The 25,338-nt window shown below is 39.9% G+C and overlaps 1 protein-coding gene across 2 annotated transcripts in view; it reads left to right on the top strand.

The window, feature by feature from the left end:
- Window positions 1-6,472: 6,472 nt before the first annotated feature.
- Pak1 (p21 (RAC1) activated kinase 1) overlaps window positions 6,473-25,338 on the top strand; it is a 60,816-nt gene continuing 41,950 nt past the window's right edge. Inside the window, exons 1-3 of one of the 2 annotated variants that reach the window (XM_028877461.2) lie at window positions 6,473-6,668; window positions 19,549-19,759; window positions 24,745-24,845. In XM_028877461.2, coding sequence (XP_028733294.1) covers window positions 19,570-19,759; window positions 24,745-24,845 — 291 coding nt within the window. In that variant the 5' untranslated portion in view covers window positions 6,473-6,668; window positions 19,549-19,569. Of the gene's footprint in view, window positions 6,669-19,545; window positions 19,760-24,744; window positions 24,846-25,338 lie in introns of both variants that reach the window. The other variant, XM_028877460.2, reaches the window with a different exon arrangement.

Below are 25,338 nucleotides of genomic sequence, written 5' to 3'. Positions count from 1 at the left end.
CTGAGATGTGACCAGTTGCAAGCTGACAACCAAGGCTGGAGCCCTAGCTTCCATGCCGCCTGCATTTTGAAACTGTGAGCTAAAATAAGGCCTTCCTCCTCTAAGTTGCTTCTTGTCAGGTATTTGGTTGCAGCAGTGAGCACATCAACATAGTAACTAAAGGAACAAAAATGCCACTTATTGCAGTAGGGAGATAACTGAAAGAGGAAGACACTTTGGACATGGTATACCTGATGACACTGTTTTGTCCTCTGTCCTAACAATTATTTGCTGCTGGAGAGTAAGAACTAGGTCTTGTGATCTTTGCATACATAGCACTGTATCTGGTGTGTAGAACATATTCTTGAATGGTGGCTGAATGATGAGACTATTGTTTCCATGAATGATCAGACTATTTCCTAAACAGGTCATGCTCTTCTCTTTGGGTCCTTATAGATAGTCTCAGTACCTTTGTCTATGAAAATTCTACCTCTTCACTAATACTGGATGGTCAGCTTTCCTTTAACATATACCTGAAATAATTTCTAAAGAGAAAAGTTTATCTTGGCTTAGAGTTTTGAAGTTTTGTTCCTTTTGGACCTGTGGTGAGGGAGCACACCATTCCAGGGAGTGCATTGTAGAGCAAAGTCATTCTCTTCATGGCTAGGAAGCATAAGCAAGGAAGAAAAAATGGGCTGGGATTCCATTATCTCCTTGAAGAGCACATCTCTCATGCCATTAAGAGATCCTACTAGGTCCTGCCTTTTCAAAGTCTCACCACTTCTCAATAGCACCAAGCTGGGGACCAGGCCTCTAACACAGGGACCACTGGGTAAATTCTAGATCCAAACTGTGATAAACACTCAGCCAAAATACTGCCTTTTTCATGAGGCTTTCCCTCATTCTCCAGATGTAATTTGTGTTTCCCTTCTCTGTTCTTCTTGGCTTTGTTGTTAATTTATGTAACTCTGTGACTGGCTGCTGCCAAATAGATTTTACTTTTTTCATTGGTCTCCTTTTGCTTGTTTATTTATTGATGGTTTCTTGAATCTGAGGCTGACCCCAAACCTACTGTATAGCCAGGGATGTCCTTGATGGTCCTCCTGCCTCCACCTTCCATGTGTTGGGATTATGGTTGTGTGCCACCACACAGCTTCTTGATTGCTGGGATTATAGGTGTATGCCATCATACAAAATTTTATAATGTAGTTTTAAAGTTGGTAGCATGATGCCTCCAGTTTGTGTGGTTTTTGGTCTTGTGCTTCCATACTGCTTAAAGTATTTTGAAAGCCATTATTTATTTTATACTCTACCTCATTTCAGAAAGTGTCCTTAGTAGGCCTTGCCATCTAATTACTCCAAGAAAGAACGGCACATTACATGGTTATTTTATACCAGAATTACCATTGTTAACTGACTTTCTCATACGTTTAGTCGTGGTTTCAGAAGATTACAATTTCCATTCAGCAAATGTTGAAAATTGTTTGTGGTTGCAAAAGCAAACCAATTCAAACCCTGTGATGTTCCAGTCATAGTAAGCACTAGGTAAGTACATAAACAGGAAAATAGAAAGCTTTGCTTTCTAAGCAAAACCAATTTTTCTAATTGGTATTATTGATCGTTTGCTTTTATAATAGAGTTAGTAGGTGGTACATGCTCATATGCCTACATAGGCCAGATGTGTGACCTAAAAGGGCCTAGCTAGGTCTAAGAAGACTTCACAGACAAAATATTGCTGTTCAAGGTCCACAGTTTATAATTTGTCAATTATTTACTTTGTAAATCAAAGGGCTATATAATAAATGTAATGAAGTTACTACACAGAACTAACTCATGTAGATTTCAGTAAGTCATATGTTATCTTGTTGATTTAATTTCTTTTTTCAAATATATAGCCTCATCTCTAGATTCCCTTCTCCTCCTTCAGTTCTGCCTTTCCCCCTTCCTTTCTTCCTTATTTTAGAGACAGGATGTCACTCTGTATCACTGACTGGCCTGGTCTTGCAGTGATTCACCTGTCTGTGCATCCTGAGTGCTAGAATTGTAGGTATGCACCACCACACCTGGCATCTCTTTCCATCTTTGATCATAGCTGTTGTTAGTCTTCAGTAGTAAGTAGAGCTGTTGTACTCATCAGCATGCCTCAATTCCACAAGTTTGTGTGTCATCAGAGGGAGCCAAGTTTTTCTTTAAAGGGTCAATAAATATTGTATTTTTTTTTATCTTTAAAAATTAAAATGTAATTACATAATTTCCCCTTTCCTCCTACCCTTTATGGGAAGGGAGCCAGTTTCTTATATCAGTACTGAAAGTGAGAGGGGGCAATGATGACATTTGATTGCCTGTGCTGGTTATCTATAAAAATAGTGTGTTTTATCAATAATTTTTCAGAATTTATGGCTGAACAGAAGATACCTGAATTTGGTCTTTCCATACTATGTGATAGATTTTCGTTTTTCTACTTCATTCTACATGTTTGGTTGTCTAGTATATCACTTTTTAGTCTGCTTGTATGCTTGTGGGTATTTTTGTTTCTGTTTTGTTAAGATCTCACTCTGTAGCTGTGTAGTCCTGGCTGGCCTGAAACTCATACTTCTGGATTAAAGTTGTATCTTACCATCCCTGGCCTTCTTGTGTCTTTTTTTTTTTTTTTAAAGATAGGGTCTTATGTAATTTCTTTATCATTTTTAATCTCTAAAATCTAGTACATGCAAGAGCACTTGATGGACTTGGGTATAGTGCTTCAGGCATATAATCCTAGCTACTGGGGAGGTTGAGGTAGGAAAACCACAAGTTTTCGAGGCTTGCCTGAGCTACAGAGTGAATTCAAAGATAGCCTGAATAACTTAGTGTCATTCTGTCTGAAAAAGTAAGAAGATAGAAAAAAAGGAAGAAAAGTAAAAAGAAGGGATAGGGTGTATTCCTTGGTAAAAGGTTTGTCTGGCATTGAGTCTGAGAGCCCTGAGTTCATTTCCCAGTACTACAGAGAGACAAAAAAGAGTTCATGATGACTGTTTAATACATATATCAAAAAACTGCATAATTAATATTTTTGTAGATTTGCAGATGGTAATGACTAGAAGGGAAAGTCACTGTGCTAAATGACAGACTGAATAGATGCCCTGAAGCTGACAAGATGAAATTTAAGAGGAAGACTGTTAAATTTAAGTCTCAACGAATTGGGCTGAAGGAGACTTAGCATGATGCTATTCTTATGAGAATGGTGGTTTGAGCTACCTAAGTTCAATGTCATCCAAGGGCATTGCAGTGGCTAACACTTCAATGTAGCTTTTGAATTATTAGAAGTACTAAGTATAGTTAAAGGAGGTAATAGTAGACTGTATTTAAGAGTAATTCCTTGGGGTTTTTGCAAACAGCTCTGTGTTTAGTGGAAGTTGCCCTAGAATGCCACCACTCAAAGTATAGTTTGCACTTTTGACAGTCTGTAGTGAGATAAGCAGAGAAATTGAGAGGTATTTAGATACTTACAGCAATTGACAGTCATTTTATGTCTAATGAGTTTTGTTAAAAAAAAAAACGCACATCTTATTCATGTCTTTGTTTTTTCTTAGTATTTTCTCTTTTATAATCATTTTCAGTGCAGTTATAGATTTATTAAAAAAATTGAGCAGAATATTCATTGAGCCCTCTTCAGCTTTTAGTTTCCTTTATTATGAGAATTTTACAATACAATTGGTTGAACCAGTATTGAATACATTATTATTGACTGAAGTCTGTAGTTTGAATTAGTTTGCTCTTTCTGTTGTGTAGTTTTGTAGGTTTTGAAAAATGCATAATACCATGTATTTATTATTACAGTAGTGTGAGACTCTTTACTCTAAATATGTCCCATGCTTTACTTATGTATTTGTTAAGCTTTCTCTTCCCACACTTTTACTGTTTTTGTAGTTTGCCTTTTCTAGGATATCATGTAGTTGGATTCATACAGTGCTTTTTCTGAATGGCTTCTTTCACTTAGCAACCTACGTTTAAGGTTTTGCCATGTCCATTTGTAGCTTGATAGTTTTCCTTTTTGCGTAAGCTATTGTATGGACTTATCATAGTTTACTCATTTACTAATTAAAGAATGTCTTGATTGTTTCCAGTTTGGGGCTCTTGTATGAACTAGGGGAACTTTTTTGGGTGGGCTGCAATCAATTTTCATTTGGGTAAATACCTAACTTTTCAATTGCTGAATTGCTTACTAAGCCTATATTTAGCTTTGTAAGAAACTGCCAAGTTGTCTTCTAAAATGATTGACTATTTTGTATTTCAGTAGCAATAAGAGTTGCTGCTGTTTCACATCATCTTCAGCATTGTCAGTATTTGTGACTTTAGTATTGTCTTAGGTAGGAATTCACAGTAGTATCACATCATTGTTTAAATTTGCAGTTCCCTAATGACTTACTGTATTGAGTATCTTTTTGTATGATTGTTGTCTTTGGTAAACCTTTTGTTCAGATCTTTTGCCTCTACCTGCTTTTTAAGATAGGGTCTTACCTTGTAGCCTGGAACTCATTGTGCTGGAACTCATGATCCCCTGCTTCAGCTTCCTAAGTACTCTACCAGTACTTGAATAACCCCAGCCATTGTGTTCTCATTTATTGATTTTTTTTATCTACATACCTATTTATTTATTTGTTTATTTATTTTGTGGTGTGGTATGCACATGTCATGTCATGCATGTGGAAGTCAGAGGACAGTTTTGTGGAGTCAGTTCTCTCTTTCTACATTTAAGTGGGTTCTGGGGATTGAACTTCGGTCATGAGGCTTCTGAAGCCAGTGTTTTTACCCACTGAGGCATCTCACTGGTGCTAATATATTGCCAGTGCAACCTTAGCTCCATAGTTGGTGGATCCCACCCCACTCACCCCTCATCGTGCGATCGAACCTAAGGCCTTGTGCATTTCAGTCAAGTGTTCTAACGTTGAGCTACAGTCCCCAGCTGCTCCCCCAATTTTTTTAATTGAATTGTTTTCTTACTGCTAAATTTAAAGAATTCCTTGTGGACTTTGGGTACAAATCCTTTATATACTTTGAATATGTACATAAAGTACATTATGTACATATACTTTGCAAATGTCTTTTTCTTGTCTGTGTCTTGTCTTTTCATTTTTGTTTTGTTTTTGATATTCAAGACAGGGTTTCTTTGTGTAGCTTTGGAGCCTTTCCTGGAACTCATTCTGTAGCCCAGGCTGGCCTTGAACTCACAGAGATCTGCCTGCCTCTGCCTCCTGAGTGCTGGGATTAAAGGCGTGCGTCACTGCTGCCCAGTGTCTTTTCATTTTTTAACATTGTTTTTTTGAAGAACAGTTTCATGTTTCAATCAAGTTCAACTTGTGTAGTGTTTCTTAAATGGATTGTGTCTTTGATGATGCATCTAAAAAACCATTGCTAAATCAAGATCAAGTGTTGTGGAATATTAGTTTAAGATGTATTATATTTGTTTATGCTGTGGAATATTTGTTTAATGATGCAATGATGTGTTGTAGTCTTTTATGTTGCCTAAAACACCTGATTGGTCTAATTAAGAGCTGAATGGCCAATAGGTAAGCAGGTGAGAGAAATAGGTGGGGCAGCCAGGCAGAGAGAATAAATAGGAGGAGAAATCTAGGGAGACAAAATATTAAAGTTAAAGAGAAATGGGATAATTTAAGTTAGAAAAGCTGGCTAGAAACAAGCCAAGCTAAGGCTGGGCATTCATAAGTAAGAATAAGTCTCCATGTATTTATTTGGGAGCTGGGTTGTGGGCCCCCAAAGGGTAAAAAACAAACAACTACAGTCAAGATTTTCTACTGCATTATACTATAGACATTTTTATAGTCTTGAATTTAGATCTATGATCCATTTTGAATTTTGTGTGTGTGTGTGTGTGTGTGAAAACTATAAAGACCATGTCAGATTCTTTCTTTCTCTTTTTCTCTCCTTTTCTGTCATTCATCCTGTATACATTAGAATGGACAGAGTATGAAGGTGAATGACCATCTTAAAACTACTTGAAGTCTGGGCAGTGATTACATAACTGTAATTCCAGCACTTAGGAGGCTGAGACAGAATTGTCAGGAGTTCAGGGTCCTCCTAGGGTCCATAAATGAGTTCTAAACCAGCCTGGGTTGATACATTGTTTCATAGAACTAAACCAAATTAAACAAACAAACAAAATGTAACAACAACAAAGAATCTGATTTGAGGAGGTCTAGGAAAGACGCCCTCAGTACCTGACTGCAAACTAAAGCACAGAGGACCTCTGGTGTTCTTCTTGACTCTGGTGCACAGGAGGACTCTGGCGGCTCTAGAAGACCTGCCTGGCACCTCTTGTTGGAGCCTGAGTTGGGAGAACAGCAGAGACAACCAGAACGGTGGGAATGTAGCTGTTTCCCGCCCCTCAGCGCCTCTTCAGAAAGAAGGGGGCGGGATGAGTGCTCTCCCCGCCCCCTTCCCCTCCCTTTCTCTGTTCCTCCCTCCCTCCCCGCCCCTTCACTGAGCCACTCTGTCTTTGCTGCCGCCCTACGAGGGCTGGAGTGTGCTGCTCCTCGGGAGCTGGGTAGCTGCGCCGCTGCGCCGGCCGAATCCAGCTTGTCGGGCTGGTTCAGCCTGGGCTTTGTCCCAACTGCTGAGCAGGGAGAGGTGCGGCTCTGCGACAGATACACAAGATCATCAGAGATGCTGGGCCCCATACTCCCCGCCAGGTAATGCTGGCCTTTCCTGGGCCTGGCATAGCTAGGCTTAGCGAGGGTAGGAGGAGGGGGTGTCTTGCTGCCCTCCGGGGTAGAATGGGAAGAACATTACATTCCACTTACCTTAAGGGACTCTTAATGAGGGAAGAGGCCTGAGGGTGGAACCTTGAGATAAGCCCATTCAGGGCTAGGCCTGTGCTGGAATTAGAGATCTGGCTAGGGAAGGTTATGAAGGGGAAGCTGGATTTTTGGGGAACTGTGAGCCTCAGGGGCCCCCTCTCCTTTGTAAGCATGCTTCTGCTTGATGGCCTGGGTGATGATTTTCTGTTGCCTTGGTTTAGCTGCCAGCTTACCGGGACCAGAGGTACTGTTCCCTGGTAGGAGATGCAGGGAAGATAGGAGCCCCCTGGAGCTGTTCCTGCTTAGGCAGCAGCCTCTGGGAGCCTCACTTTCCTTATTTGTGGAGAAGGGTTTAAGGTTTGTAACTGTGGCTTCCCTAGGCTGCCAGGTTGCCTTGGAAAGGTGAGCTAGATAGAGACAGGAGCCAGCCTTCTGTGTATATTTTGCTGGTCTGTTCAGAGCCAGTGACTTCAGGGCAAGACAGGCTGAAATGCTGATGCTCATGTTGGGGGCAAGTGTAGGTATGCTGACTGTAAGGTGGGGTTGAGAGGAAACAGGTGAGAGTTTGTTACTGTTTTTCTCTGAACTGGTCAATTCGTCAATTCTTTGGTACTTAGACCATTGCTGTAAACTAGGCTGTCTTCTCTGGAGCCCTGTTGTTGATCTGCTAAGTAAATGACAGAGCTTGAGATTGTGTAATGTCTTAATCACTGTAATTCCTCATTGTTTGGCACCAAGAAATACAAATCCTAACGTACCTTGATTATTTTAGACCTTCTTTCTCATTTCAGTTTCAAAAAAGCTATGCATTTCCTCTGGCAGACCTTCCTCTCCTTCCTCCTCCTGGTCCTTTTTCCTTGCCTGCCCCTCACCCGTTTTCCCACCTCACTGTTTTCCTTTCTTCCTTTCCTTGTCCTCATGCTTTCCACTTCTTGTCTCTTCCCCCTGCATAACCAGTTGTTTTTGTTTTTTGTCTTTTCTTTTCTCTCCTGGATCCTCTCCCTCTTGGTTAGGCTCTCTTCTTTTCCTTTTAGAATCTTTGATTGTGCTTTCTCACTGGGAGTAGCTTGCTGGTTTGGGACCTTTGCTGTGATGTTTGTAAGGTCCAAGCATTCTAGCTTCCTTGTTTTTCACTTGAACTCTATTTTCTGTAAGTGCCAAGCTCTCTCCTCACTGCCCTCAAGCTGTGTTTGGTGCCTCCCAATACGCAATCGTTCTTCCTGGTTCTGTTCCCCATCTTTTCCCTTTAGCCATGGCAGAACGTGGGCAGTAGGGAAAAGCACAACAGAAAGTCAAGAGCTTGAAGGCTGGAGCTGGAGAACAAGTACAAATACAGCTAGATAAGAAACTTGACCTAGAGTCCCTCATTTAGATGAGGGGTCGGGGGATAGCCAGTTACCAGTTGGCAGCCCAGAGGTCTGCTGATTGGAAGAAAAGGAGGTTGTTGACGTGTGTGTGTGTGTGTGTGTGTGTGTGTGTGTGTGTGTGTGTGTGTGTGTGTGTGTGTGAGAGAGAGAGAGAGAGAGAGAGAGAGAGAGAGGAGAGAGAGATTGAGAGGGAGACAGAGAGACAGAGGAACAGATAGCGCAGTGGGAGGAAGAGGAGAAGGTGGAGTCTCGGGGCAAGAGAGTGTTCTTTTGAAGAGGAAGGTGGCTTTGACATCAAGATAGTGGTTATTTAGGGTGTGGAGGGAAAGATTATAGGATGTGTAACGGGATCATATAGGCTAATTCTTTTCTCTTCTGACTTAGGGCTCTTCAGAGTGGTTTATTTTTGCTCTGTATTTTTTTTTTCCCTTGGACAGGGCCTTAAAGTGGGAGAATAAGAGGGGAACAGAGATGAGAATGACAGGGTTATTGTTTCATCAACACTATCTAGAATATGCAATGTGCGTGCGTGCGTGCGTGTGTGCGTGTGTGCTTGCGTGCGTGCGTGCGTGCGTGCGTGTGTGCGTGTGTGTGTGTGTGTGTGTGTGTGTGTGTGTGTGTGTGGTTTCCATCCATTTTAATTGTTCTTTCTGGCTGGTGAGATGGTTCAGCAGGTAAGGGTGCTTGCCGCCAAGAGTGATGACCTGAGTTCTATTCCCAGGTCCCATATGGTAGAAGGGGAGAACCAGCTCGTACAAGTCATCTAGATACTTGAGCCATGGCATGCACTCACCACTACCCCAGCACACACACATAAATAGATAGATGTGATTTTAAGAAGAATTTTTTTCTCAGTCATCTCTACCATGTTAGTTAGGGTGTTGGTTGCTGGGTAAAACTGTGGGATTTAGATTCATTTGCTGCCTTCTGTTGCAGGTAAGGGACGTGGACCCTCATGTGGTAGTGTAGAGGGAAGCACAGGGAGCCATGATGATGCAGTGGAGGAAGACTAAGGTGCAACAGATCAGTGGCAGGGCTGAATTGTAAACTCAAGTCTTCTATAATGGTGATAGGAATTTGCTTAGACCGTGTTATCTCGTGACATTATGTGCATGTGATGTATAAAGAGTTTTCTTGTTTTTTCTGTCTTTGGGACTAGAGTGTAGATATTACTGAGATAGAAAACAAATTTACATGTGGTAGGATTGTGCCACGGCAAAACAAATTCCCAGTACCTTGGAAGGAAACAAACTTTGTCCCTGTTCATTTCTGACTCCAGGCCATTTAAGTGACTCACTGCTGAGTACCCTTCCTGAGTTATTTGATCCCTCTCTCCCCTTTGTCTTCCCCGTTTTCTTCAATTCAATTTCTGGCACAAGATAGAGTCCGGAGACCAGATAGGTAGATGTTACATCACTCACTCGTGTAAACTAGAACTGTAACACTGTGTAGGGTTGATGAGGCTCTAGTGAAGCAATGAGTGCAGGAGAAGACTCTGTGCCATGATAGACCCATATTTTTTCTGTTATTCCTGGATGCACTCTTAAAACACTGAGAAGACGCTCAGATGCTGTAGCCCAGGATGCCACTGAGTAGTCTCACATGAGTCTCATTCTGTGAAAAAGAGGGAATACATAGAAAAGGCTTTCAGGATTGATAGTTGAACTCCATGCTCAAAATAGAGGACAACTGGTAATCAGGTCTTTTATTCAGATCAGAGAGATGGTAGGAGGCCCATATAAAAGATTGTATTTTTAGTGACTCTTTGTGATAAGCAGACAAATTCTTTGTTTTAGTAATTACTGGTTATTTGCTTGTTAATCTAAGTTTCATATATAAAATGAATTTTATATTTTCAGTATTAATACTGAAAAGTTTATTATAAAGCTTAAAAATATTTTTTTATAAAAAAATAAAAAATACAGGGCTGGAGAGATGGCACAGTAATTAAACACATTGGCTTATCTTCCAAAAGACCCGAGTTCAATTCCTAGCACCCACATGGCAGCTCACAACTGTCTGTAACTCCAGTTCCAGGGGATCTGGCATCCTCATGCAGATATACATGCAGGCAAAACACCAATGCAATTCAAAATAAATAAATTTTTAAGAATAAAAATTACGCTGGGCGGTGGTGGCGCACGCCTTTAATCCCAGCACTCGGGAGGCAGAGGCAGGCGGATCTCTGTGAGTTCGAGGCCAGCCTGGACTACAGAGTTAGTTTCAGGAAAGGTGCAAAGCTACACAGAGAAACCCTGTCTCGAAAAACCAAAAAATAAAAAATAAATAAAAATTACACAGTTGATAATAGTTACTCATATCCTGCAAAAATAAACTCTAAAGTCACCTCTTAAGAAAGTCTTCCTTGACCGTTAGGGCCTCTCTTCTGGATTTGTGCAGCATGCATTCAGTGGTGGTACTTGTCCGTGCATTGCTATTTTAATTTTGCACATTCTCCTCCCATTAGACTGTGCATTCATTTGAGCGCAGAGTCAGAGTCAGAGTCTAGTACATCTAAAAGTCATCTAAGTACCTGTTAGTTACTATGTATATGTCAGTAAATAACATATTTAGTTGCTACTGATTATTAAGGAGATGTATAATAAATGAATATAATTAAAATTTGTGATAGTTGCTGTGATAACCAAGAATACCTTTTGGTCATGTTAACTTTAATAGTCTGTGACTATCTGCAATTTTTACCAGTACCTGCAACTTACCAGAAGTGTAGGTAGAATTGACTGCCTGATAAAGTTATTAATCTGACAGAGAGCTGTTTGGTTAAAAGGTAAAACTTGGGTGTCATGAACAATAAGGGTGTTTATGTAAGGCCTTTGGGCTGGGTGAGGTCGTCTTGGGGAGAGTGTTTTGTATGAATAAAGGGCCTGGGGTCTTGGATGTGTGAAAGATACGGACGGAAAAGTATGCAGAGGGGAGAAGAGAGGGCAGAAAGATAGAAGGGAAAGAGAATCCAAGAAAGTAGAGTATTTAAAAGAGAACTGAGGTTAATTATATTGACTGCTGATGAGAAATTGAGCAAGGACGGGACAGAAAAATGATCATTTGATTTTTCAAGATGGAAATGATTGGCAATCTTGACAAGGATACTTTTGGTGAAATAGGAAGGATGCCACTTGGCACAAAAGGGAAGGTAGTAGAGATAGTGCTTTAATATAAATAGACAGTTCTTTAATTCTTTTGAGAAGCTCTGCTTCTGAGGGCAAGCAGAAACGTAAGTGGTGTTTGGAGGAGGATGTTGGTGTCAGAGGAGAGCATGTGCGCACATGTAGGATGCTGTATGGTGTTTGTATATGTAGCCATGAGTTCTTACCGTGATCTTTGTAACTTCTTAATGGTTTCTCCTTTATTCTCCCTGTAATCTGTTCTACTCTGACTAGATTATAAATCAGATCACTGCTTTAAAACCCAGTGCTTTCCTCCAGTTGCTGTACTATCCAGATTCTTATTGTGGCTTATGGGGCCCTGCACAATCTGACTATATCGCTAATCTTTCTTACTGTTTCTCTGCCTGTCTCCATCTCCCTGCTCTTTCTGTCTGGTGTTGGGGCCCAAACCCAGGGCTGTGAACAAACTAGGCAATCATTCTATCACAGAATTTGTAGCCTTAATCACTCAATTTCAGTGTCTTGACCTATTTTTTCTTATTTATTAATTAAACTTTAATCTTGTTGGTCCTTTTGCTGTTTTGGTGCCCAGTATATATAGTTCTATATTCTATATTTGTGTTTATGGTTCTGTCTGCTTAGAATGGTCATCTTCTGGGTGTTACTAAAACCTGTCGTCTCATTTCTTTTTCTCTCTTTTCCTTCTTTCCTCCCTTCCTCCCTTCCTCCCTCCCTCCCTCCCTCCCTCCCTTCCTTCCTTCCTCCCTTTCTCCCTTCCTCATTCATTCATTTATTCATTCATTCCCCCCCCTCCCCGACAGAGCTTCTCTGAGTAGCTCTGACTGTCCTGGAACTACCCTGTAGACCAGGCTGGTCTTGAACTCAGAGATCCACCTGCCTCTGCCTCCTGAGTGCTGGAATTAAAATCATGTGCCACCACCACCTGGCTGTCATCTCATTTCCTAACCATTGAGCCATTCAAGGCTTAAGTGTTTCTTCCTCAACAATTCTGTCCTGATCAACCCTGCCCCCATACACGCACATTTATACTTGGCACTGTTTTATTGAATTGCTTATTTTTTGTCTGCATTTCTTACTAGACACATAATTTCCACGAACATAGGAATTTTGTTTTACCTAACTAGATTAGTACTAACACATTGTAAATGCAAAATCAATTATTTGTTACATAACAGCATATCAAATGACTGACTATATCACACAGAAAGCTTGGTGTAATTGAAAGGTCATTCTAGGGAAGAAGTCTGGCAAGTAAAGAGAATATGGAAAAGAAAATCATTTTTGAAGGAAGGAATGACATCATGACTTCAGTGTAACTGGAAGCAAGAAGAATATGGTTGCATGTGTAAGGAGGCATGTAGTTTTGGGGGTGGAAAATAGTTTTCCTGTGGAGATTTCTGTTTTATTAAAAATAAGATCATCTACTTAGAGAGGAGTGGGGAATCATATAGTGTCATACAGGAAAATAATCATAACTTTGAAATGAAAGCAGCTAACCAGATTTTATAGTGTTCTTAGGCATTGCTACTTCAGTCTAGAGATGTTTGGGAGAGAGTTGAATTCAACTATCTGAACTGGAATTTTGGAAAGGGAGGGGAAGACAGGCAGGGGTGTGTGTGTGTGTGTGTGTGTGTGTGTGTGTGTGTGTGTGTGTGTCTAAGTACATAAGTACAGGGTAAGACTAAGTGAAGTCAGTCTTACTCCCAAGTCTTTTCCATTTCCACATCTTTGTTGCCTTTCGTATTCCTCTTAACTTTGGGAAGCCTCTCAGTATAGCACTGTGTCTCAAATTATAATTAGTGTCTAAAGAATACTTTTAAGATAATCAAAATAATTAAGAAATTAGTCATGCCCATGTCAGTATTGAATTTAGTAAGCTTAGGTAAATTATATACCCTGATAGGTTTCAGATTCCCTTGGTTTGGAATTGGCTGACCCTTCAGAAGCCTTCCAGTTTCTGTATGTTTTCCACCAAGCCAGATTGCCTTAGAAAGTGGCTGTTGCTCATTACCTGAGGTACTCCATGGCTGTGCTGGGTAGAGGCCTAGAGACAGAGAGATTCATCATAGTTTTGTCCTTCGAGTCGTTCCTTGCCTAGTGTCCACAAGCAGTGCAGGTGAAACTTCGACATTGCTTCATCAAAGTATGTATAAAATGCAATTAAAGTTTGAGGGAAGAGGCAAGTTTCTTAGAGGAAGTGAGTTCAGTTAGACTTGAGGAATGAGCAGGAGTTTGCTAGGCAGACTCCCTGAGACATCTTAGCAGCTAGAACAGTGTAGGTAAAGGTGGGGACATGGAAATGTATTGATAGAAGGATGGGTTTGGAGAATGGTATAGGTGAAACTGGAAAATGGATGAGGAAGAAACAAGTGTATTTGTGGGACATCTTTTTGTGCCAGGCAGCTGCTAGGCCCCGTCTCTTTTAAACAGCTTTTGTGTTTTAGTTCTGAACTCTGAACCAGGTAGTCTTGTTTGTATTTTACTCAAGAGTCGTCGGTGGCAGAGGGTCAGAAATTCAAGTAGCTTTCCTAACAACTCAAACGCACCTACAGTTTTCTTCCTGCTGCCCAGCAGTTGCTGTCTTGTTGCCGTATTAGAGCAAGTGGCTGGCGGAAGGCCGCAGAGGGGGAGTGCCTCTGACGCATTAAAGGACATCCCTCAGCAAATTCACGGCCGCGGCATTCCAGGGTCCTGCCAAAGCAAACCTCTTGGCACGATTTAATTAAAGATCAGATTCTAATAAGCAGGCACCAAGGGCATACAGTAGTCCTCAGGCCTGAGTGTTGGCCGTGCCAGTGTGCAGCTGCTCTGGGCTGTTCAGAGTTAGAAATGTAGTTAGTATGTGGAGTAGGCTTTATTTCTCCTTCCTGTTCTTCCTTCATTTTGTTGAATAATTTATTGTAAACACCTAACAATTTTTTTTTTTTGTACAGTGGTAGGAATTGAACTCAGCACTTTCATGCTATTCTGCCACTGAGCAACATCTTGCCACCCTCCTTTTTTATTTTAAATTATGATCTGAGGGATTATCTGGGAAATATATTAGAAGATGGGCAAGATGTCTCAGTGGGAAAAGGCCCTTCTTGAGCTGATGCTGCTCTGGGTTTAATTCCCAGAGTTTAATCTCACATGGTGAAAGAGAGAACTGACTCCTACACCTTCCCTCTGACATCCCCACGCATACAGTGCATGAGCATGTGAACACATAATAAATAAATGTGATGAAGTTGTTTTAAAAGTTAAAGCGAATTAGACGTTGTGTAGTTTATCCCTTTGCTTCTAGAGGTAACAGTGTGGTACAGTGATCACACAAACATTTTTTCCAGGTCCCTGCCTCTTGTGCCCACTATGTGGTATTGTGGGGTGACTGGCAACATCTCTGAAACTATGCTTCTTTGGATTTATTCACTGTTCTATTTCCAGTATGTAACAGAGCCTAGAATGAAAAAAGTGATACCTAGCAAGTAGGTTTCCAAGATTATATAAATTCTGAAGTATGATCTGATGTTAGTGATTATTAAAATACTTGTTCCAAATAATGGCTGAACTATTATGTATAAAAGTAATTAAACCAGCTGGTTCTCTAGGGAAACTGTTTCATAGGATTTCAGCAACTCAGTTGGGAAATGTAAAGGACTGTCCCAAACCCCAGGTCCCATGTTGTGAACTTAAGACATCCCAGATTTCTCAGTGCAGATGGATAACAGCTGGCTCTTCCTTTAGGAAACACCTCTTTTCTTATTGTAGAATCAACAATGTTTTTTTTTTTAAATTAATTTTAACATGGGGAATTTACTGTCCAGATCTAAAAACTGCTCAGAAAAGGCCATTTTTCTGCCTATGTGTGAGACAGAACATAGCAGGCCTACAGTGTTCTGCTATGTCCCACTTTAGTTATTTTTTTCTTTAAAAAAAGATTATATTTTCAATTAATATTCCCTCTCTCTCCCTTCCTTTCCTTTCTTTGTGATAGAGTCTTGCTATGTAACATAAGTCTGACCTCAGACCTTAAGTTCTCTTGTTTCTGTACTGGGATTACAGGTGTATGCATGTGTGTATACGTGTTCTTATGTGTGGTGACACATGTATGCAAGTACATACACATGTGGATGCCAGAGGTTGACCTTGAGTTTTTTCCTTGGTCATTCTCGACTTTATTACTGAGGTCTCTCCATAAGTCTGGAGCTCACCATTCTGGCTAGTCTAGTTAGCAGGTTTCCCCTGGGATATCTCCTCCTCACCTCCCAGGTGCTGGAAGTGGCTATAAAGACAGATAAGACTTGTGGAGAAATAGTAGGAAAGGGCTGATTGGAGGGCTGCAGGGAAACTGCAAAGTACTGCCAAAACCTAAGCCCAAGTAAGCTCAGAGGGCACAAGAAAGCACAGTTTTTGTGAATGAATATAGTTTGAAGGGACTAGGAATGTTGAGCTTTGAGAAGAAAGTTTTGAATGTCTTGAAAGGTTATTTCAAATACTTAAAATTCTGTCTGGGGAAAAGGTTTTCTGAATAGCTCTAAAAGATGATATTCAAGTGTAGAAAGGAATAATTATTGTTGTTTATTTTACTTGATCTTATATTTGTTCATTATGTTCACTATCCCTTTTTTCTTTTCTTTTTATTTATTTATTGTTTAAAATTAATTTATTTTTCTATTATCAGCTTGATACAGTATGTATTCTTATCTTAATAGTTAGATGTTTCATTAAGGCTTGCTCAGTAATTGAGTAAAACTGAAATTTATTATAAGCCACAGTCGTCCTAGAGACCTCCATGCTATATATATAGCCTCCATGGTTCTGTGGGTTGTAGTCTAATTGTTCTTTATTTTATATTATCTAGAATTTTCACTTAATGACTGCATAGTCATTATGCCATGTTTTTCTCTGCTGAGTATACTCAGTTGTGATATGTACCACATTTTTTTCAATCCATTCTTCCGTTGCGGGCATTAGGTTGTTTCAGTTCTGGTATTACATACTCTGAGGTTCTTTGGGATGGCTGGGTCTTGAGGTAGTTCGATTCCTAATTTTCTGAGAAACCGCCATACTGATTTCCACGGTGGTTGTACAAGCTTGCATTCCCACCAACAGTGGAGGAGTGTTCCCTTTGCTCCACATCCTCAACATTGACTGTCATTGGTTTTTTTTTTTTAAATTTAATTTTATTTTATTTTACAATACCATTCAGTTCTACATATCAGCCACGGGTTCCCCTATTCTCCCCCCTCCCACGCCCTCCCTTTACCCCCAGCCTACCCCCCATTCCCACCTCCTCCAGGGCAAATCCTCCCCCGAGGACTGCGATCAACCTGGTAGAATCAGTCTAGGCAGGTCCAGTCCCTTCCTCCCAGACTGAGCCAAGTGTCCCTGCATAAGCTCCAAGTTTCAAACAGCCAACTCATGCAATGAGCACAGGACTTGGTCCCACTGCCTAGTTGCCTCCCAAACTGATCAAGCCAATCAACTGTCTCACCTATTCAGAGGGCCTGATCCAGCTGGGGGCCCCTCAGCCTTTGGTTCATAGTTCATGTGTTTCCGTTCATTTGGCTATTTTTTTCAATAATTGAGTAAAACCGAAATTTATTATAAGCCGCAGTTGTCCTAGGAACCTCTATGCTATATATATAGCCTCCATGGTTCTATGGGTTGTGGTCTGATTGTTCTTTATTTTATATCTAGAATCCACTTATGAGTGAGTACATACCATGACTGTCTTTCTGGGTTTGGGTTACCTCACTCAGGATGATTTTTTCTAGTTCCATCCATTTGCCTGCAAATTTCATGCTTTCATTGTTTTTCTCTGCTGAGTAGTACTCCATTGTGTATATGTACCACATTTTTTTCATCCATTCTTCAGTTGACAGGCATCTAGGTTGTTTCCAGGTTCTGGCTATTACAAATAGTGCTGCTATGAACATAGCTGAGCATGTATCTTTATGGTATGAATCAGCATTCCTTGGGTATATGCCCAAGAGTGGGATGGCTGGGTCTTGAGGTAGTTCGATTCCTAATTTTCTGAGAAACCGCCATACTGATTTCCACAGTGGTTGTACAAGTTTACATTCCCACCAACAGTGGAGGAGTGTTCCCTTTGCTCCACATCCTCTCCAACATTGACTGTCATTGGTGTTTTTGATTGTAGCCATTCTGACAGGTGTAAGGTGGTATCTCAGAGTCGTTTTGATTTGCATTTCTCTGATGATTAAGTCACTCTCCCTTTTTTAATCACCCATTTTTGCCAGGAATGGAGTAAGGGACTGAAAAATATGTAAGATATGAACTTTGTTCTTAAGGGGTGGGGTCCATAGTGTCAAGTCTAACTGAGGGTGGTGAAGGGGGAGGCAAGTGTGCAAACAAATAATTGTAGTGCACATTGAGAGAGACTGAACTAATGTGGGAACTCTTTAAATGGATGAAGAAAGGTAGACTAGGCTGCCTTTTTAGATTATAGATACCCTACTGCTGAAGGTTTCCAGTATAGGCAGGATGACCCAAGCCGCCATCATGCAGTACAAGGTTTTGAACATTAGATTCCAATAGAGTGTTGGTTAATCTACCTCCTCAGAATTCTCTTAAACATGATAAAATGACTAAAAATGAAGAAACGTATATATCAAGATGGTTGGTGACGCTTTCCTGTCATAATCCTGGCCTATGGCCTAAATGGTAGTTACATTAAATGAAGCTGCTGGTTGAAAGTCTGGGAGGCCAGGGAGAGCCTGTTTTGGGTAGTAGGTAGCTGTGGGAGTATAATTTTGGAACTGGCAACCTGGAGTAGGAGGGCATTGCCAACTATGACACTGGACGCTTTCTTGGAAGAGCTGAGGAACCTGAGTTAGAGCTGGAAGAGAAGGCAAAGGCAGTCATATCTGGGAAGTGAAAATAGAAGAAATACATTAAAAAAAATTACCCAGATAGTCAGTTTGGATTAACAGAAGTATCCTTACTTATTTTGATATTGTTTGTTCGAAAAGGACCAAAGGTTGGTCAAGATGAATTAAAAAAAAATCCAGTTGAGTTTGACTTTAAAAAGTTAAATAAGATTTTAATTGATCAAGAGAGAAATTATTGACACAGTGCCTGACATCTCCCTGTTCCTTGCTTCTTTTTCTCTCTCTTCAGTGTGTGTAAGAATATTTGGTGAGGGCCAGGTGTGATGGTGCACACCTTTAATCCCAGCACTCAGAAGGCAGAGGCAGGTGGATCTCTGTGAGTTTGAGGTCAGCCTGGTTTACAGAGGGAGTTCCAGGACAGCCAGAGCTACATAGTGAGACCCTGTCTCAAAAAAACAAAACAAAAAAGAATATTTGGTGAGCTAGCAGACAGTATAGACTGGGCTTATGAATGGGCCTGCTCAAATAAGAGCAGGCCTCCTGAAGACGCTAAAGAGCATTAGCTTTTATTCTGGCATGTCAGTGGAGGAGTTTAAAATACACAATAGTAGGTTTCTTTGGATGGAAGAAATCAGATTTTCCATTTACTAGAGAATATTAAAAAGACTATTACAGAATTTTATAAATTCATGAAAACCATTACTTTTATTGAATATAGTATACTATCAGAGTTCTTTCTATGTCTTAATCTTTTTAATTTTTAGAATGGCAAATTTATTGCATTTTAAAGAATTGATTTCTGAAGCAGTGGTATGCAAATCTGGCTGACATTGAGGCTATTTATTTTCAAAATGCAGAATTCTAGTCTTAACCCAGGCATACTGAATCAAGGCTTATGGGTGTTAGGCCCTGACAATCAATTTCTAAAAGTGACTGGTGATTTTTATGTAGTTTTTTTTTTTTTTGGGAAGCTTTTAATTTTTAAAGCACTGTTGCATCTTACTCCGAGGAGACTATATTCTAAGTAGTTGTGATTAAAGATACAATTTCTACCATTACATGCATTAATAAGGAGACAATATAAATTCTGGACACATTCATATCTATCGTTTGTCAAGAACTAGAACATATTTTAAGGTAATAATACTTGTTTTCATTAAAACCCCTTGTTGGCATATCATTGGAGATTTTCCTCTTTTAAATTTTACTCTATTTTCCAAAAGCATAGGAAAATGCTAGTAAATTAAGCAGTGTTTGGCTCACAGTAGGGATTTACATCTGGGTTACTGACTAAATAGGCTAGCAGTGTTCATGGCTAGTAGTAGAAGGGCTGTATAATTTGAAATTTAAAACATTTGAAATAGGTATTTCCTTGCGCTAATAAATATTAAGAGTATTATTATGTTCTTTCTTTTAATTCTAGTAGCTGCTGCTGGTGGTGGTGACAATGTCAAATAACGGCTTAGACATCCAGGACAAACCCCCAGCCCCTCCCATGAGAAACACCAGCACTATGATTGGAGCTGGCAGCAAAGACACTGGGACCCTGAACCACGGCTCCAAACCTCTGCCTCCAAACCCAGAGGAGAAGAAAAAGAAGGACCGATTTTACCGATCCATCTTACCCGGAGATAAAAGTACAGTACCTAATTTACTTTCATAATTTTTGTGCTTTAGGAAGAAAAGGCAAAGCAGAGCATTTTTCCCCTCCTAATAGTCTAGATGAAAGATCTGGCCTTCCCCAACTTAATTCTCCTTCAGTACCTTTTATTTTCTTGTTAACTATTCCCCAAGTCTTTCCTTCCTAAAGTGGCTAAAGCCAAATGAAAATTTGATTTATTGTTTAGTATTATATTTGCTGTGGGTTTTTTTTTTTTTTAAATTTTTATTTATTATGTATACAGTATTCTGCCTGCATGTGTCCCTGCAAGTCAGAAGAGGGCACCAGATCTCATTACAGGTGGTTGTGAGCCACCATGTGGTTGCTGGGAATTGAACTCGGGTCCTCTGGAAGAGCAGCCAGTGCTCTTAACCACTGAGCCATCTCTCCAGCCCTGCTTAGTATTATATTTGAACGAAATTCTAAGAATAATTTTGTTCTTGCCAGCTATCAGACAAATTGTAGACGTTTGTATGTATCTGTTTCTCTTCTTTTTAACTTTTTAAAATGTTTATGAAATCATAAAACCTAAGGACTTTTGAAATACCTTTGTTTGGAATTTTCTTTTTCACAGATTGCTTATGTATCAATAGAGCTGGTGCATGTGTGTGGCGTATATGAGTGTGTGTGTGCTGTATATGCATATGTGGATAGTATGCTCATGCACCTGTCTCATCAGAGGAGGACATCCTAATCAATCACATTCCACCTTATTCCCTTTAAGAAAGGTTCTTTGCTGAACTTGGAGCTAGGCAGGCAGTCAGCAAGCCCCAGCAATCATCCTGTTTCTGTCCCCCCAACCTCCCCCCAACAATGATGGGATTACAGATGCACACGGGCATACCTTGCTTTTGACATGGGTTCTAGGCATTTTAACTCAGATCCTCATTCTTACATAGCCAGCACTCTTACCCACTGAACTGCCACCCCAGCCCCTCTTGTTTGTTTTTAAAGAAGATTCCCATCTAGAACAACAGGATAGAAACAGCACCGTCATACATCACCGCAACTGAAGGAGTAGTTTTATGTGCCAAGAATCTAGATACCTGGGTTGTAGTCTTGCTTCTTCCACAAGCTGCCTGTCATGTTTGTGTCAGTGACTTCTCTGTAGATGTCAGTGCTTCCATGTAAAAAACGAGAGCGCCAGAGCCAGTTTCTTTTAGCTCTGCAACTCTATATTTATATAGATGAGATATTGCAAAATGCCATTGGATCAGGCTTGTCTATGTAGGTAGTAAGAAACCAGGCCATTGTGAGCTATTTTTATTGGTGATAGAGCTGTAGACCTGGAGGTTCTTCTGGAAATCTGACTGAGTACCCTTAGGCCAGATTTGGTCTGAAAATAAATCTTATCCCCAAGATCAAGTCTGCATCTTTGTCAGTTGAAAGCCTAGAGGTTGAAAGCAGTTACAGGAAGTTCTTGCAAGATGACCGAATAGCCTGCATTTTATTTTCTAGCTGTGGGTTTTCTGTAGATTCCCTTAGCATATTGGTTTTACTCCTGCTTTAAGACCCTTGTTAGCTGTTATTAATATGTACATTAAGATAAAAAATGGCCGAGTTTCTTCTGTTTAGTTTGGAATGTTAGTTCAGTTAGCAATCTATTACTCAACTGCAGGATCTATGACAGTGCTAGCAGTCTTTGCCATGCTCTGCCTTCATATAGCATTTGAAAATTGATACAAGCTGCATAGAGAATTATTCTAGAAATGAACTCCCAATAACCTGTATGGAGGTCTGCTCCCACATTAACTCTACCATTTATTATTTTAAATATCTTAATTATAGAGTCATCTGCAAAATGGGAGTAACATAATTCATGCTCATCTTATGTCAGTAGTAAACACTTGTATACCACTCTATGTCATGACTGTAAAAGTATTTTCTAAACTATAAAACCATACAGATAGCCGGGCGGTGGTGGCGCACGCCTTTAATCCCAGCACTTGGGAGGCAGAGGCAGGCGGATCTCTGTGAGTTCGAGGCCAGCCTGGGCTACCAAGTGAGTTCCAGGAAAGGCGCAAAGCTACACAGAGAAACCCTGTCTCGAACCGCCCCCCCCCAAAAAAAAAGAAAAAAAAAACCATACAGATAAGAGGCTAACTTATTTTAATGAAATCTCATTCATTCTTTTGGTTGATGCCCATATCCAATACCCACAACTTATTTCTAATAAGAAAGCTGAACCCTAAAGAATAGTAAACAGTGACCAAGCTTTCACTGGTGGAAGGTGAGAGGAATATGTATAGAACTAAAGTCTTCCTAAGTGTCTATTGCATCATACTACTGTTAGTTGTCTCAACACTGATTGCGTATTGGACTCATACATGGTGCTTCTAAGAAATGTATATCTGCTTCTACCCAGATGTTGGAGGCAGAATTTCTAGAGATGCAGTGTTGTGTCTCTCAGGGAAACAAGAATGAAATGTTCTTTACATTACAGTAGTGGTTTAGATTAGAGCTGGCAGTGAGTGGTGTCTGTGGTCATTACCTAATGCTGACCTCCAGAATGGCCTCAGTTTGCGCTTGATGGATGCATAAATGATTGGAAGGAGAAGCTATAATTGAAGGCTTGTAATAGGTAGTGCTGAGTTGCAGGATTCCATGTGGGAAAGCCTGGTTCCTGTGGTTAGGATTTGGAGCCTTTGGTTTATTCTAAGAAGTCTTATGGCATTTAGTTTGCAATCTCTTTCTGGCTGCATTTTTATGAACAAAGTGAAATTCTCTGAGCTTGGGAAGAGGTTAGTAAAGTTAACTACATCAGGGTTTGTCTTTCTTAAGTTTAGAATGTTTTACTGCCTTTTGCTCAGATTAGTTCAGTTGAGCCAATGAGAGGTGCTGTTTAAAAATAATTTAAAAATAGATCTAATGGCCCTTGCTAAAACTTTAATGTGTGTGGTAAAACATGGAATTTTGTGGTCAGCTGCTTTCCTAAGCCCAGGTTGGACTAAACCAGAGATAGGAGGATGGGTAAGGTTACAAGCTCTTTTTCTACATAATTTCCTCAAACCTAAGATCTCTACTTACATGAAATCAAGGTAGGTTGGTCTTCTTTCTGTCTTTAGTCATATTTAAATTCTCTATCTTCATCATCTTATTGAGAAATCTTCTTTGGTAGTTGCTAGTATTAATGATAACTCGTGTTTTTAAGGTTCTTTACTTTATAAAACCATGTATTTTAATTGATTCACATAATAGTAAGAAAATTAAATTCTCCTGGGTTTGTTTTTTTTTTTCTTTTCTTATTCTTCTTTTCATCATTTTTACTAAATTGTACTGTCTGATACCTTCATTACTGTGTTGATGGGAACCACCCTCATTTTGTTCTTAATTCCAGAGGAGAGGAATCCAATATTTTATACCCTGTATTAAGTAGCTACTAGCTAAGTAGAGACAGGGAAGGACATTCCAGAAACAAACAGAATAAGCAGAGGCCTAGGGGAGTCAACAGTGTGCTCAGGATTTTTCCTGCTTTACACTTACCAGAAAGCCAACCAACTGTGATAATCTCTTACTAGACATATACTATGATTTTGGGATTGAGGAACAAAACAGCAGATAAAGAAAATATATGCTTCTGGGGGTCCAACAGCCCAAGGCCACCAACCCCACCTCTCTACTTACTGTAGAAGAAAAAGTGAGCAACAAGTAGGAGGTGGGAGCTTGTGAGGTGTATTCAGAGGCTGCAGGTAGAGAAAAGAGTGGCTGGCAGAGGTAGAGCTAATTTCAGAATTAACCCTGCCCTCCTTATGAGTTACATGGTTTCATTTCTCTGGCACTCTTTTCTATAGACTACTTGTTCTGCGAGCTACCTTCCTCTGGATCCTTACTACCATAATTTCTTCTGGACTTAACAGCCATGTTTGTGATGTTATATTATATACTTTATTAATATACAGTGGAAATAATTTATAAATCATAATATGTATAAATATTACTTGTTCAAATCTAAATAAAACAATATAATTGTAGTTCTCTAGAACCTTTTAAGGGATTATCTTAGAAGGAATTTAGAAACAGAAAGCCATTTGACACAAAGCACTTCCAAAGCCCTGCCACATGTCCTATACATTCTAGCTTTGAGTAGACAAATGCAATTATGTCATAAGTGACTGTTCATTCGGGGCCATGGTATAACCCTTAGCCTTCTCCTTCTCAAAGCAGCTGCTCTAGAAGGGAAATTGCCAAGTATATAAATAGTCTAACCCTTAGCAACTGGCATGTAGACAAGACATTCTTATGAAGTTACTGAAGAAAACAATCTTTAGGACAGACCTGGGTTCAAATCCCACCCCTTGCTAGTTATATTGATAAATTACTCTGTGTTCTGATGTATAAGCAGGTAGTAGTAGTATTTAGTTTATAAAATTGTAACAATAAAGGAAAACTATGTATAGTGTATATACATGGTAAGTTCTTGATGTTATTTCTCATTATATCTGAGTACATTTTCTTAAATCAATTTGCAGTTCTTCAGCAGTAGTAGAGTAGAAGAATGTAAGGACCTTGGCTTTTATTTCACTTTCATAATGACTAGACTAGGCAGATCTGTGCCACAATCTCCTAGTCTACAAATGAAAGTTGACTCTCAGGCTTGTAATTATGTAAGATAATGTATATGAAATACCTATTAAAACAGTCTAGTTACAGTGCTTTGAGAGTGCTTATCTTCCTTGTTACATAGACTATTGTGAAATGTAGAGGCTAGATAGGCCCTTAAGATCATCTTGTCCATCTCATCATTTCGATGAGAAAGTAAAGATCCAGAACTATATATTTTGGTGAGAGGAAGAGGCAACAATGACATGGATTTTAGCTCTTTTACCATCTCCCCACTTTATAGCCTTTTGGGCTCTTTAAATATATATGCATACTATATAGAACTTCACAGGCACTTACTGAAAAGCTAAAATAAGCCTAGAAACTGAATACTATCCCTCTTTTTTAAATTTTATTTTGTAGCAAATAAAAAGAAGGAGAAGGAGCGGCCAGAGATTTCTCTTCCTTCAGATTTTGAACATACAATTCATGTTGGTTTTGATGCTGTCACAGGGGAGTTTACGGTAAGTCCTTGTGTCAGTCTTAGAGTTTGGACTGTATGCTAGTAGGTTCAGTCCTTTCTTGTCTTCCTAAAGCTTCTTTCTCTGCTAGAGACTTTTCAAGAACACTTGCCTAATCTCAAATTTCTCTTATTTTTCTTGGTTTGTGTGTTTGTTTGCAGTATTTGGGATTGAAAACAAGGCCCTGCACATGCTGTGCAAAGGCTTTACCACTGAGCTACATCAACCAACCCAAACAAACCTCTCTTAAGAGGCCCCATGACAGCAAGCTCTAGGTGGGGCACTAAATGCAGGAGTAAATCAGACTTGGTCCCTGCTCTGAAGGAGGTAAAGCCTGGTAATGGAGTAGACCTCTTAAGGAAGATACATAAAAGGAGCTTGTGTAAATCTTGAGGGACTAGGGAAAGGGATAACTAATAGGCTTATTTTTATCTGCTAGCAGACATCGAGGTTTGATATGATATTCTTTCAGGGTCCCAGTACCCATGTCTTCCTG

Source organism: Peromyscus leucopus, chromosome 1, assembly GCF_004664715.2.
Source record: "Peromyscus leucopus breed LL Stock chromosome 1, UCI_PerLeu_2.1, whole genome shotgun sequence".
NCBI classification, from domain to species: Eukaryota; Metazoa; Chordata; class Mammalia; order Rodentia; family Cricetidae; genus Peromyscus; species Peromyscus leucopus.
Note: the sequence above shows the minus strand (reverse complement) of the source record. Positions and strands in the feature narration are given on the sequence as shown.